Source organism: Dreissena polymorpha, chromosome 9 (genome assembly GCF_020536995.1).
Source record: "Dreissena polymorpha isolate Duluth1 chromosome 9, UMN_Dpol_1.0, whole genome shotgun sequence".
Taxonomy (NCBI): domain Eukaryota; kingdom Metazoa; phylum Mollusca; class Bivalvia; order Myida; family Dreissenidae; genus Dreissena; species Dreissena polymorpha.
In genome coordinates this window covers 35,589,782-35,605,850 of record NC_068363.1, presented here as the reverse complement: position 1 = coordinate 35,605,850, position 16,069 = coordinate 35,589,782, and the positions used below count along the sequence as shown (strand labels likewise).

The following is a 16,069-nucleotide window of genomic DNA, read 5'->3' as shown; positions in this document are numbered from 1 at the left end:
GCCTATCTATGTATGGGTTAATTGTGTGGAAACAAATTATTATTCAAGGGGCATTAATTCTCTGGAAACTTACTTAAGCGGAACAACAGGACAATATGAGCATATCCACATTGGCGGGATACTGAATATTAAGTTTCATCATCAAATTCGGATCATTTGTTCCTGTTATCTAACCCAGAAACATAATTTCATAAGAAAATGTCATATTATAAACCAAAAGGCAACTTCCAGAAAAATAATAAAAAATGCCTGAACCTTTAAATAAATATGCAAGTCCTCCCATATGCTGCATATGAAGTGTCATAAAATTAGATCAGTAGTGTTGGAGATTAAATGTGAACAGGATTTTTTTCCCACTATATGAGCCGTGCCCTGTGAAAAGGGGGTTTAATGCATGTGCGTACAATGTTGTACCAGATTAGCCAGTGCAGCCTGCACAGGCTAATCAGGGACGACACTTTCCGCCTAAATTAGATTTTTGCTAAGAAGAGACTTTCTTTAAACGAAAAATATAAAAGTGGAAAGTGTTGTCCCTGATTAGCCTGTGCAGACTGCACTGGCTAATCTGGTATGACACTGTACGCACATGCATTAAGCCCCCTTTCCACAGACCAAGGCTCATATACATATAAGGGAAATAAGATAGCCACAGGACAAGGATTATTTTGCTACCACTCGACATGATTTAAACAAACTTAGAACAGCCCCCACTATTCGATGTTACATGCCAAACATAAATTCATCTTTAGGTCCTTTTAGGAGACATTTTGTAACTTTATAAGGTCCATAATTATTAATCATGTGACAAGAGGGCGTTGACATTGTTTTTCCAAGAGGCATGACATGAACAAACTATGCAGAGGACCGCTCGACCATTTTTAATGCCACGGACAAACTATTACCCTAAAACCCCACAATGAGCACTCTGTGTTCAGGTGAGCAGATAATGGTTAACCTATTACACTAAAGCCTTCGAATGAGCATTCTGTGTTCAGGTGACCAGGCAATGGACAACCTATCACCCTAAAACTTTCCAATGAGCACTATGTGTACAGGTGAGCTTCAGACTGAGTATGTTGTGAGTCTTAATTTGTTCATTCTGAGTCATTCAAGTGTTTCTTGATTGTGCAAACAAACTTAGCACTGATTTAACATGATTTCATTTTAAAACTGTTTAGATTTGCTAACAAATTTTCCCAAAGACATAAACATCAGGTAATTTATTCCAAGCTTTTATTATATGAGGTATGTATAAATGGCCATCATCTCTAGTCTAGTATTTAAATCATTTAAATGTGCTGTGTGCTCTTTTTTTAATTCAGTCCTTATCAGCCTAAAGATACAAAACTATAAAAGTACAAAAGTAATAAGGTGATGGATGGTCCCATTGAAAGGCAATACTTGGCTGACAGATGATTGTACAAACAACATAAAGAAATATTACCCTGATCAAGCTAACACCTTTCTGTCAAACCATAAAAATTTATATGAATTGCCCTTGCGGAAAAATGTGTTAGTGTCTGTTTACACTTATGTTTGATACACAGTTGTAGCCTTAAACAATATTTTCACATCTGTGCAATTATCAGTAAGGTCATTTTGCTTCAATAAATCAAACTACATGTAGCATGATTGTTTTAGGTTAAGAAAAATGGTAACAACACCACAAATAATGCAGTTAAAGTATTTATTCTTACAGTTGTTATGTATTTGTTGTTCTTTTTAAAGAAAAAACTTTATAACATTGACAAATGGGAAATACATGCCATTTTATGTGCAGTAAAACATGTAGTCCCGCTGCATTTACCTACCTTAAATGATTTTTAATTTGCTGTTTGTAAATAACAAAACAATCTAATATATTTCCATCATCTTATCATTTATCATAGCCCTGAACTTTATAGGAGGGAAATATCAACATTAACTTTCCCCAAGTCATAATATGTGTCTTGTTCTGAGAAATCTGGTCATAATGCATGTGCGTAAAGTGTCGTCCCAGATTAGCCTGTGCAGTCCGCACAGGCTAATCAGGGACAACACTTTCCACCTAAACTTGATTTTCGGTAAGGAGGGACTTCCTTGAAACTAAAAATACCATAAAAGCGGAAAGTGTCGTCCCTGATTAGCCTGTGCGGACTGCACAGGCTAATCTGGGACAACACTTTACGCACATGAATTAAGCCCAGTTTTCTCAGAACAAGACACATAAAGGAGTCACTCACTGGTAAAATGGTACTTAATGTATGAGCGTAAAGTGTCATTTCTGCCACACTGGCTATTCAGGCACAACAACTTTCTGCTTTTCAGGTATTTTTCATATAAAGTAAGTCTCTTCTTAGCAAAAAATCCCATTCGGGCGGAAAGTGTCATCCCTAACCAGTCTGTGCTGACAGCACAGGCTTATCAGGGATGACAATTTATGTGTATGCATCATGACACATTTTTCCAGGGTGAGGCGAAAATGTTTTCCTTCAGAAATGAAATCAAACTGTTAGTAGTTTTCAAACAGATGGTAGAACACACATACTACTCAGGAGGGGATGCCATAAATATGCAAACATGTCAACTAGCATTCTGTCCATGACATGAACATGTCAACTAGCATTCTGTCCATGACATGAACATGTCAACTAGCATTCTGTCCATGACATGAACATGTAAACAAGCATTCTGTCCATGACATGAACATGTCAACTAGCATTCTGTCCATGACATGAACATGTCAACTAGCATTCTGTCCATGACATGAACATGTCAACAAGCATTCTGTCCATGACATGAACATGTAAACAAGCATTCTGTCCATGACATGAACATGTCAACTAGCATTCTGTCCATGACATGAACATGTCAACTAGCATTCTGTCCATGACATGAGCATGTCAACTAGCATTCTGTCCATGACATGAACATGTCAACTAGCATTCTGTCCATGAAATGAACATGTCAACTAGCAGTCTGTCCATGACATGAACATGTCAACTAGCATTCTGTCCATGACATGAACATGTCAACTAGCATTCTGTCCATGACATGAACATGTCAACTAGCATTCTGTCCATGACATGAACAAATAGGGCAAACATGTCAACTTGCATTCTGTCCATGACATGAACATGTCAACTAGCATTCTGTCCATGACATGAACATGTCAACTAGCATTCTGTCCATGACATGAACATGTCAACTAGCATTCTGTCCATGACATGAACATGTCAACTAGCATTCTGTCAATGACATGAACAAATAGGGCAAACAAGTCAACTTGCATTCTGTCCATGACATGAACATGTCAACTAGCATTCTGTTCATGACATGAACATGTCAACTAGCATTCTGTCCATGACATGAACATATCAACTAGCATTCTGTCCATGACATGAACAAATAGGGCAAACATGTCAACTAGCATTCTGTCCATGACATGAACATGTCAACTAGCATTCTGTCCATGACATGAACATGTCAACTAGCATTCTGTACATGACATAAACATGTCAACTAGCATTCCGTCCATGACATGAACATGTCAACTAGCAGTCTGTCCATGACATGAACATGTCAACTAGCATTCTGTCCATGACATGAACATGTTAACTAGCATTCTGTCCATGACATGAACATGTCAACTAGCATTCTGTCCCTGACATGAACATGTCAACTAGCATTCTGTCCATGACATGAACAAATAGGGCTAGACTAAGGCTCAACAGAATTTACATGAGCATAATTCTGGGAAAACGGGGCTTAATGCATGTACTTGATTAGCCTTTATGGACTTATCAGGGACAACACTTTCAGCCTAAACTGAGAGTTTTGGCACTCACACAAATTTGCTTTAAACGAAAAATGCCATGAAAGCAGCAGAAAGTGTTGTCCTTTATTGTGTGGACTGCACGAGCTAATCTGTGACGACACTTTATGGTGCACAAGCATTAAACACTAAATTCCCACAGAAAGGCTAACATTGAACTCTTTCAGCCATTTTTTTGCCCTGTTGGGAAAAGTACCAGAACTAGCCCAATTGGGAAAATTGTACGCCTAAAACCCTGAGATTGAGAAAATTTCGTCGTGAAGTCTTCATATTGGGAAATTGTTGTATTTTAGTTTTTGCTCCCAAATACTTTAAATTTGAAAAGTAAATTTTGTCAAGATGTGAATGTAACATTTACTCAGGTTCAAGTCATAAAACTGCATAGGCAAAGTAACTGAATGTTGTGTTTTATTTACAAAAAATATATTTATTTTTTTTTAAACCTTCATTTGGGATTTTTTTGGACGGCACTTGGGAAAATTGTAGTTTTTTCCTAATTGGGAAAGCGGCTTTTTCCAGTACTATATGAATAAGGAAAAAATCGCTGGGTTTTACATGTAAAGAATTCATCACACATATCTTAGTGTCCCCAAAGCCCATGAAACCTAGTTTCAACCTTTTTCTTAATTTTAAATATTATCCAATATTATTCAATAACTGAGGAGCTGCGCCATGAGCGCATGATACGCCCGTCGTTCGCCAATGAAGTAGTAAGGTAATAAATAACCCTTTGAATCATTTTTTTACTTCAGTTTATTTGTATTTGAATACATGGTTTATTTTATAAGTACATGAGCATGGAGCGCCGTCTCCTTGACATTCATACCATATCTTTTTTTGAGTATATGTATGCATTTCTTTAGAGGATATGGAGTTGAAGTAAACCTGTTATAGATATTTTGACCAATAATAAAAGAGAAATGTAGATGGGTAAGTGGTAGTGTACAATCGGAATAGAAAAAAGCTCACCTTGTTCAATTTTTCAGGGATACTAAAAAAAAAAAAAAAAAATCCATCGAAGGATATTTGAGCTACAGTAGGACATTCAATGAAATCACGAAATTTTGACGAACAAAGTCCCATAACTCTGGAACGACAATTCAGAATTCCGTCAAAAACGAAAGGGGATCAGGGTTTATCAATATTAAGATTGTGTTAAAATTTGTGTCATAGACGGGCGTATAAAAATTACACCAAAGTGTAACAATGCTTCTAATTGCAAGCACACTTGAAAACACCACTTCTATTTGGCATGTGGCTCATTATTGGATTTATGTATATGACATAGATAATATCAAGAAAAATACAATTTCAAGGACATTGATATTTTACTTCACAGGGTGTCATTTGTATGGGTAGAGAGCCAGAAAATGTGGTCTGGAGGTTTATAAGGAAAAGATACCATCTTTTTCTGACAGATATCATGAATATCACCTTCGTTAGGGGATAGTCTACAGAATTAATAAAGGCTTTTAACAGCCAAGAAGTTAACTACTACTGTTTGATGAGCTTATAGATGCAGCATTAATTTAAAAATTAAACGAGACTTACCTTGGTTAAGTCGATGTTTGATTGTAATTCTATGAGGATATAGAATTATGGAGCTCATTTAATACCGTAGTAATTCTAACAAGTGAAATAGAATTATCATAAACTGATTCAATGAAGTTCTCTGTACTTGTTTGTTCTTTATTTTAAGAAAAAACTAAACAACAGAATTTGAATTTGTAAATATACTTATTGTGGCTTTGAGTATGTAATTCTTGGGTAATGTAAAACAACAACCAATCATGGTAACAAATATTGGCAGGTGCACCCAGTGATGAGTCAGCTATTTTTAGATTTATTAGCAGGATCTGTCAACATTCAGCATGTTTTCGAACTTAAGGATTACTTTTTTTGTCAAATATCATAGGACAATTGCTTGGTCCTTTAATCTAGAAGAGATAATAATTATGCCGTAAAAAATTATCATAATGATGGTGCGTTTTTTCAGCATTATCCATCACAACTGCCATATCACAATGAAGATATCTGTTTCAAATAAGAGAGCCATATTTTCTATGCTGTTGGTGCAGTTGCAAAGACAATATTTAAAATTTAAACAAAACTGAAATATTAAGTGCAACCTCAACAAGAGAGAACATCCCATATCAAAACAATACCACTTTAAGGTCTGTGCAGCTGTACAAGCAATGTGAAGAGAAGCCAGGTGCTGCGATGGGGAACTGCATGGTTGCCATGGCAACACTTTCATAACATGCACTCCCATTAATCACATATTGATTTCTGGTGATAAGTTTAAAATGCAATTAAAGGCCCCTATTAGGTCTTTAATTTCACAGTGTAATGCTTTTGAAACCTCCTTTGAGACGTGAATAATAAAAGTGATATTTTAATGAGCTTGTTATTTAATACTTAAATGTATTGTACTAAATGTCAAAGTGTACCATGTGTGAATTACACTAAAAACAATAAGAAATCTATATGAAACTTACCTAAACGTGATAGATTCATAGTTTATTACAGTAACAAAATGTATAATACATTATTGTGTATTATGCATAGAAACTAACCAAGGAAATTTGCTCTTTCAATAAACTAAATACTGGTCCAGGCCAAGGTACAACACATTTTAGTCACAAGGTATAGTGTGTTTTTTTGTTCAGATTTGGGTCCAGTATTTGGCTCCATTCCCAATGGAAAAAGTATATATTTTTTCCCAAATGGAACAAAACAATTCCGAACTAAAGGTTTCTCCCATCCAGTTCAACCTTAGTAAATAACAAGCAAATTTGTTGAATTGATATCCCCCGCCATTATACTTCTGGACACAAAAGTTTTCTGGACAGATGAGGAACGCCAACGTGCATCATCCTCTTATCCATATTTATACTCATACCAAGTTTTAATGAAATCCGTCAAAGCACTTCCAAGATATGACTCCGGACACACAAAAAAGCATTTTTTCAAGATACAAAGGGCCATAACTCCGTTATTATCCGATGGTGTACAATGCCATTGTGCGTGCATCATCCTCTTATCCATATATATACTCATACCAAGTTTCAATGAAATCAGCCAAAGCACTTCCAAGATATGGCTCCGGACACAAAAGTGCCGGACGGACGGACGGACGGAAAGACGGAAGGACAACGCCAAAACAATATCCCTCCGCCTATGGCGGGGGATAATAAACACTGATGTAAGAATATATACTGTATTAAAAGCCAAAAAAAATCAGGGCAACAGAAAACTTTTCCAGCAAACAATCATTTAAGTTCAAATTTGTACTCTTATTACTTTAAGTGACCACTAACAAGAGTAATCAAATTTGATATCTTTTTCACTTTTTTCTCAAGTGTTCTCAACTCTTTTATCGCCTTTCTAGAAAATCTGTTGTTACATAAAAAACTATCATGCATATAAGGACCGGAGATAATTTCATTGGATTGTTCAATATTAGCTCACAGATTTTATCCAATCATCAGTCATTGACAAATAACCCCCAGGGTATCAATTTGATTTCAGCAACGCAACCATTAAGCTGTCATGTACAGCATAATCATGTTATTTTGTTTATTTCATGACATATGTAAATGTTTATTGTGTTTTTGATCATTTTTTTGTTTTTCTTTTTTTCAAAATAAACAAAGAAAAACATCAGAAATTTATGGGATATATCTAATACCATTTAAGGGTTTGAAAGAGATTAGTTTATTTGCTTGGCACAAAAACCGAAAAAACAAACCTCAGCGACAAGAACAAGTTTTTTATCCTTGCTTAATAAATATAATTTTTATCCAACACTTTTCTTGCAGCTCTTTTTCTAGAAATAGCCAACAAGCACAAGGACAAAACTGAGTTGGAGGATGTAATGTGCAGACTGCATATTCTAATCTGGGACAACACTGTACGCACATGCATTAAGTCTGGTTTTGCCAGAGCGAGGCTCATACATATTTGTCGTGTTCTGAGAAAACTGGGCTTAATTCATGTGCGTAAAGTGTCGTCCCAGATTAACCTGTGCAGTTCGCACAGGCTAATCAGGGACGACACTTTCCGCTTTAATGGTATTTTAAGTTTCAAGAAAGTCCCTCCTTACCGAAAATCCAGTTAAGGCGGAAAGTGTTGTCCCTGATTAGCCTGTGCGCACTGCACAGGCTAATCTGGGACGACACTTTACGCACATGCATTATGACCAGCTTTCACAGAACTAGACACATATATGCCATTCCTACCAAAAAATATCACCTATTCACGCCGTGACATGCTAAGGTGGGACATTTTATCACTGCAAGCCTCTATATAGGTTAACAAGGCTTAATGCATGTGCGTATAAAGTTTCATCCCAAATTAGACTGCAGTCTGCACAGGCTAATCAGTGACAACACTTTCAGCTTTATTTTCTATTAACCCTTTCCGCCATAAGGAGCAAAGTGAAAATGGATTTTGCATCCAGCATTAAACCAGAACAGCCTGCGAGTCACTTGCAGTCTGTTCAAGTTTTATGCTGTTTGCTGCTCATCAGTATCAAAGGTTTGGACAAGAAGCCTTTACAACTTGAATTTAGTAAGAAAGGTCTTTAAATAAATGTAACTTTTTATCGGACTACAAATGCGTCAAAATAAGTATTTAATTGGTAAAGGGTTAAAGTAAGTATTTTCTAGATGAAAATCCATTCTAGGTGTACAGTTTAGTCCCTGATAATAAACAAGAGCTGTCACCAAAGGATGACATATGCCCCTGAAAAACGCTTTTTCGAAACCTAAACGCAGATTTTGAAACCTAAACGCAGACCCTAAGTTCAAGGTCAAGGTCAAAGGCGTCAAAATTTGTGTGCGTATGGAAAGGCCTTGTCCATATACACATGCATACCAAATATGAAGGTTACATCTCAATCAACATAGAAGTTATGAGCATTTTTCGAAACCTAAACGCAAAGTGTGACTGAAAGACAGACAGACTGACAGACGGACGGTGCGATCACTATATGCCCACCTTTAGGGGCATAAAAACAAACAACTCTAGTCTTTATTTCTGTACAGATTACCTGTGCCAGGGGTACACTGTCGTCACTGTCCTCACTGCTCTCTGCCGGGGGAGTCATGTTGGACAGGTTGGACACCGAGGAGTTGGACGGGGACACCGTGACGGCGGCACTGGAGTACGGGGAGCTCTCCTTCAGAGCTATTGCATGCGGGGGAGACGATCCACCCGCCTTCGCGTACATCGAGCCAGCGCCATGACCCGTCGCCATGGATACTGTGGTCTGAAGGCCATTGGAGACGCTGATGTCCGGCAGCTCCATGTCCTGAGGGGGAAACTTCGGAGCGATGCTTTCCAGGGATTCCAAGATGGAGTCTCGTGGTGTCGACATCATGCGAGTGAGCAGAGAATTCTGGGAGTTAGAAAGGCAAAACTTGCTTACTGACTGCGGAACAGGCACCTGCTGCTTGTTTGTCCTGCTGATGTTCTGATTGAGGTCTTGTAACTGGATGGCAGGACGATTGTCTTCACTTCTGACTGAGTCGTAACTTAGACCAGTGTTGAAGTCCAACAAGTCGGATATATCTGATGACGCGATTGTTGGAAGAAATGTGGAGTCTTGCCCCTTTGAGTCTGCTATGAAGAAATCAGCAGAGAGGTCACTGTAGGGAAAGCCACAAGGCTTATCAGGTAGGAAGTCGTAACTGTCGTCCCCTAAACTGGGCGTGCGAAACATCTGAAATTCAATCAAAAAAATTAATAAGGGTACAAGATAAGTTTTTACAATAGGTTTTTCACAAATTTAGAAGTAAGCGAAGTTTGCACAATTTTGAAAAGTTTATAAAATTAAAAAAAAAAAATTTAAAACATGATTGAACAAGAGCTGTCAGAGGACAGCGCGCTCGACTATTCGAGTGCTTGACATTATAACTTAAGCCATCATGGGGAAATAGTTCATATTCAATTATTTATTAGACGATCTTTCAAAAATAAAAAAAGGAAAAAAAAAAAAATTGGGGGGGGGGGGGGGGGGGTGTTGAGAGGGGGTATAATGTGGGGTGTGGTCATTTATTAGACGATCTTTCAAAAATAAAAAAGGAAAAAAAATGGGGGGGGTAGGGCGGGTGAGAGGGGGGTATAATGTGGGGTGTGGTAATTTATTAGATGATGTTTAAAAAAAAATTGGGGGGGGGGGGGGGGTAGGGGGTGAGAGGGGTGTATAATGTGGGGTGGGGTAATTTATTAGATGTTTTAAAAAATTGGGTGGGGGGGAGGTTGGGGGGGGAAGGGATTCTGGGTAGGGGCGTGGGGTATTGTTTGGGTGGAATCCATTGTGGTATTCAGGTAAGTGTTGTTTTGTCAAAGTAATAATAACATGTGATCATAAATAAAGAAGTTATGGCAATTTAAGCAAAATGTTCAATTATCCAAGTGTAAAAGGGGCCATAATTATGAAAAATATCTTAGATATTATCTTAGATTATATCTTCAATCACAAAGCCCCCAGAGAATATCTTTTTAACAAAGTGTATCTCCACTCTAGGGACATATGATTTTTTGACAGTCACTGTTAATAATAAACATAATAAATAATCTGCTGAAAAATAACCCATCTAAGTGCTGTTGCAGTAAGTGCCTTAGGACTGAGAATTATTATTTTGATCCAAAGTGTGACATTGACCTTCAAAGTTTGGGAATACTGACAAGTTTTATTGATCTATTGTTAAACAGAACATAAACAAAGAAAACTACGTAATACTCTATTGAAAATAGCAAAGAAATGAGTCAATTGTACATGGATGTCCCAGCTCAATGCCGATTGACACATAAATAATTGTGGGGTTCACAGTCATTTTGAGACTTTAAATTATTATAAAAAAACTTAAAAAGAATAGGGCATCAAGAGTTATGGTTCTTTTGCACTACATTTTACCCAAATGAGACCTGCGTTACTATTTAGCTTCTTTTTGATAGTTCATTAAGTTTTCAAGATTGGCTTGGGGGCAAAATTGAAGTACCCGGTACAAAAATTAACAAAGTGCAATAACTCTTGAGATAGGGGAGAGCCATGGTGTTTTTTTCATTTATTATATCATAATAACTCTTACAATAAGGACCAGGAACGCTTTTTGTGCACTGCACATACCCTCAATGAGATCTATTTACCTACAAAGTTCTAAGGTGGTACCTGTTTTAGTCTAATTGATATGCTGCACAAAAGATAATTACCAACAAAAAGTGTTGTATGTCTAGAAATTCAACAGCTATTATAACCCCATAGTGTAAGGTGAGTTTTCGCAGGTAATTAAATTTGGCCTTGATTTTATAAACATTTGGATGCTTGCTGGGGAAAGAAATTGAAACTAATGCTATCTTAGTAACAAGTGTTGGCTATATTTATTTAAGATATTTTCTGTATGGTCTAGCTATTATTGGTTCACATTCCCTTTCAAAACAAGTGTTGAAGTGGCATAGAGTGTTCAATGTGAAAAACTGACAGACATACTGCTGGTTATATTATGATTTTAGAATTATCCATATTTTGCTTATTTTTATATAAAAACACATGAGTTTTTATTATGGCTTAGTGAAATCTTTGAGAATATACACAATTTTCAAAGGTGTTTTTATTTTATAAAATTAACAGGTGTTGTCCAGGGTAGTTAGTGTTCACACTTAAATATTTGCACTTTCCTCACTATGTAAACACAGACTTGCTTGGCTTAGATTTACAATACAAAACTGTATTTGTCTTTCATGACTTCACAATTCACATACCTGCATGTACATTCAAGTAACCATTCTGTATTTACAAACTTTCTGGCAAATAACAGTAAATGTCCCAACAACTGGTTTGAGCATGAGCTTTAATTAAGCAAAACAACTAATAAACCAAGCATTTCAAACTGCCATCATTGTTCAAATAAAACGATTACAAACCAGACATATTATCAAATGAGAACATTTGAATCAACTTTCATTCCAATTTATCAAAATTAAGAAATTTGATTTAAAAAAGCAGTTGACAGCTGTGAGCCAAACAACAATAAAAACAGTAACAATAATAACTTAAACTTACACACATTTAAATAACAAATTCCTACCTGGTGTTTTATCGACAATATTTCACTAATGCAGAATGACCCAGCTCATATCCCACCTGCATCCAACAATATCCTTGAAACTTAACACTAGACAATTTTCACTTTACTTTTAATACTAATTCATCACAGCAAACATGCCCTCCAGTCAAATGGTATGTAACACATTTTATGTTATTTAAAGATGCACACAAATGTCCATTACTAAATTCAGTCTAATACATCACACTTATTTACAGACCACAAATCCCCACATCAGTGTCTGATTGAAACTTAATTCACTCCAGATCATTGTATTCACACAAAATCAACAGACCCCCACACTGCAAAACGAACTATTGGAGAACTGGCTTTAATGTGGTAACAATTTTTCCGTTATCAATCTGATGATGATACCTCAAATTGACGACCCAGGCCACACTACATCTGTCGTGCGTATGTCGTGTGGCCAATTATAGCCAATCGTCAAAATTCTTTTGACCAATCAAAATACGATGATCACAAGCCGGCATTCATCAATATTTGTCCAGCGGAATAACATTAAGGGTACTTATTTGCTGATGAAAAGGCAATATTGGGTTTTTGCATCCCATTGTACAGGACATGGTACATTAATTTTCATGTATTTAATCTCAAGACTCTACTCTAACATAAAACACACACAAATTATTTCAGGATCTGTGATCAGTCTTTCAAGAATTTCATTTACATCGGGGACCATCATAAATACAAGTATGCAGTGCTCTTTGGAAACCAGGCTTGATGCATGTTGTTTTTTTAACCATTTTGGGAATGGGGCCAGGTCCGTTTGGATTAAGGGAAATTTGCTGCATTTTGACCTATATTGGGAAATTAGTGTTGTTATTGTTTTGGTAACAAATGCTTCCAAATTGAGAATACCAGTGTTTTCAGAATTATATTTTCTGAGGTGAACTTAAATAGCCGAATGGGAGATGAACAAAATGTTGAAATTAAAAAAAAAAAAACAATGGTTTTTTTTTTAAACCTTCTTTTGGAATTTTTAGGTCGAGTTTGGGTAAAATATATACCTTTTTCCATTGGGAATAGGGCTGAATACCTGATTTTTAATGAAAAAAACAACAACCTCAATGCATGTGAGTAAGATATCCCTCAACAGCCACAATACAAAGTATTGTTTACCCAAGAATGGTTATGTCTGTGCTTGATTGAAAGTTTTACATTATGTTGGTTTTAAAGGGATCTTTTCACGTTTTGGTAAATTGACAAAATTAAAAAAAAGTTAATTCAGATTTGCAAATTTTCGGTTTAGTTATGATATTTGTGAGGAAACAGTATAACTGAACCTTTGCCATGGTCTAAAATAGCTATTATATGCATCTTTTGACAATTTAAAAACCTAAAAATTATAAAGCGTTGCAACGCGAAACGATTGAATAATTTGGAGAGTTCTGTTGTTGTCGTTTAAATTTGTGAAACTACGAAGATTGCTTATATAAGGTATAAAATACGCTTCTTACGTGTGCTTGGCAGGATAACTCAGTTGGCTAATGCGTTTTTACTTCAGGATTCCGGGGGTCACTGGTTCGAGCCCTGCTGCAGGCTACTTTTTTTTGCTTTTCTAAACTTTATTTTTGGTTTTTTACTGGAACTTTTAACATTTAATGTTTACATTTATCAATATAAAGCATTTAATGAAAAACTTCAAAATATGCCAAAATCTGTGAAAAGGCCCCTTCAATCAGTAATAAAAATAATTTATTGGATATTTTTTTTTTAAACAATGCGATGCATGTGAGGAAGAGGAGTTTGAAACATAGTAAGCAAAGGTGACACAATAGCACTTTATTTCAAACCTAAACATGATTGTCATTTTGATTTAAAATTTGGTTCTATATATTTAGAACCTATTAGTTCATTTTATGCAGTGTTGACAAAAAAAAATGTTTTGGAAATAAATGTTTGTAATATAGCCAAACAAGTTTAAAAAAACTATACTGAATGGTCCTGGTGATAATGAACATAGGACATGCTCTGTGAAAAGGGGGTTTAATGTATGTGCATAAAGTGTCGTCCAAGATTAGCCTGTGTAGTCCGCAAAGGCTTATCAGGGACAACACTTTCTGCCTTATCTGGAATTTGCCTAGAAGAGTCTGTCTGTAAACAAAGATTACCATAAAAGCGGAGAGTGTCTGTGACATTTTACTATCATGCATTTATCTCATTTATGCCTAGCGTCTAGAAAAAAGGCCTTAGCAAACAGCGTAGACCCAGATGAGACGCCGCATGATGCGGCGTCTCATCAGGATCTGCGCTGTTTGCTTAAAGGAATTTCTGTAAGAAATATTCTAAATATAAAAATAAATATGCTAGACATCCCTAATTTTGGAAATAAATTGATCCAATTTAGAAGGATGGGAGAGTCCACTAGGCATAAATGTGTTAAACTCCCTATTCACAGAGCGCAGCTCAAGTGTATAGGCCCATATTTTACTGCATGAAACAGAAATTGTAAAGGCTTCTTTCTGGATTAATATTTGGACAAAAACAGGAAAGACATCAGCTTAAAGTAAATGTATAAAATATCATATTCTGTGAATTTTGGTTTGCCATTTGTTCCGCAACGAGGTCAACAAACAAACACTGATATCTAAAATGTGTTTGTGACATTTCAATTGCGATTTTAAGTAAGAATGTTTTAATCCAATTGTTAGTATAACTGATAATGTATATTGCAAAACCTAGAATCGTACAGTATATACTATGTAACATTTTTTTGCACAAAACAGGAAGTAAGTTGGCTGTCAGGAATGTTGTACACTTATGAGTCCCCTCAAATGTGCCATTACATTGAGGTTTTAGTGATTTCCAAGAATCTATAAGTTGCAATGAATTAATGTAATTCTATGTTTCACTCATGTTTCCTGATGGGTTTTTTAGGTTGAGATTTTAGTAATTTCCAAGAATTAATAAGTTGCAATTAAATGATGTAATTGATGTAAATAATGACCGGGAGGTTACGGGTTCGATCCCCACCGTGGGAGCGTTCTTTAGATCTCCCCCAAAGACACCAAGTACTGGTTCTAGGCCCAGGAAACGAACTCGAGAGCATTTATATAAGCCTTAGGCTTTCGATGCAATCGAGCTAAAATAAATAGGTTTAAACTAAACTAAATGATGTAATTGTATGATTTACTCTTGTCTCCTGATGTTTTTTTATGCTCAATGCCTCCCAACCTGGAATGCATACACCAGTTTTTTAATGTGTTAGTTTCTATGGCATTTCATCCTTTCCCACTCAGAGGCAAAGTGAAAATGGCTTTGTGCAAACAGCATAAAACCAGAACAGCCTGCAAGTTACTCGCACTCTGTTCAGGTTTTATGCTATTTGCTGCTCATCAGTACCTTAAGGTTGGAAATGAAGCCTTTAAAACTTGAATCTAGTAATAAAGGTTTTGAAATAAATGTAACTTTCTTAGGGACTACAAATAGTCAAAATACGTATCTAAGTGGTAAAGAGTTAAAGACATAATTAACCACATGTATATGTAATAAACAGCTTTGTTTCCTTACCCTTAAGCATTTTCTGTTTTATGCCACAGTGACCTTAACCTGAATGACGTAGGTTTGCTTGCAAGCTTGATATAAGTTTTATCAAGTTAAGTCAAATGCAGTGGTGCAAGCTTGATATAAGTTTCATCAAGTTAAGTCAAATGCAGTGGTGCAAGCTTGATATAAGTTTCATCAAGTTAAGTCAAATGCAGTGGTGCAAGCTTGATATAAGTTTCATCAAGTTAAGTCAAATGCAGTGGTGCAAGCTTGATATAAGTTTCATCAAGTTAAGTCAAATGCAGTGGTGCAAGCTTGATATACGTTTTATCAAGTTAAGTCAAATGCAGTGGTGCAAGCTTGATATAAGTTTCCTCAAGTTAAGTCAAATGCAGTGGTGCAAGCTTGATATAAGTTTCATCAAGTTAAGTCAAATGCAGTGGTGCAAGCTTGATATAAGTTTCCTCAAGTTAAGTCAAATGCAGTGGTGCAAGCTTGATATAAGTTTCATCAAGTTAAGTCAAATGCAGTGGTGCAAGCTTGATATAAGTTTCATCAAGTTAAGTCAAATGCAGTGGTGCAAGCTTGATATAAGCTTTATCAAGTTAAGTCAAATGCAGTGGTGCAAGCTTGATAT

The 16,069-nt window shown here is 36.1% G+C and overlaps 1 protein-coding gene across 5 annotated transcripts in view; it reads right to left on the bottom strand.

The window, feature by feature from the left end:
* Window positions 1-16,069, bottom strand: part of LOC127844593 (TOX high mobility group box family member 4-B-like) — a 98,254-nt gene that overhangs the window by 28,664 nt on the left and 53,521 nt on the right. For 4 of the 5 annotated variants that reach the window (XM_052374979.1, XM_052374980.1, XM_052374977.1 and 1 more), the window contains one exon: window positions 8,868-9,539. In XM_052374979.1, coding sequence (XP_052230939.1) covers window positions 8,868-9,539 — 672 coding nt within the window. Of the gene's footprint in view, window positions 1-8,867; window positions 9,540-11,907; window positions 11,964-16,069 lie in introns of all 5 variants that reach the window. The other variant, XM_052374981.1, reaches the window with a different exon arrangement.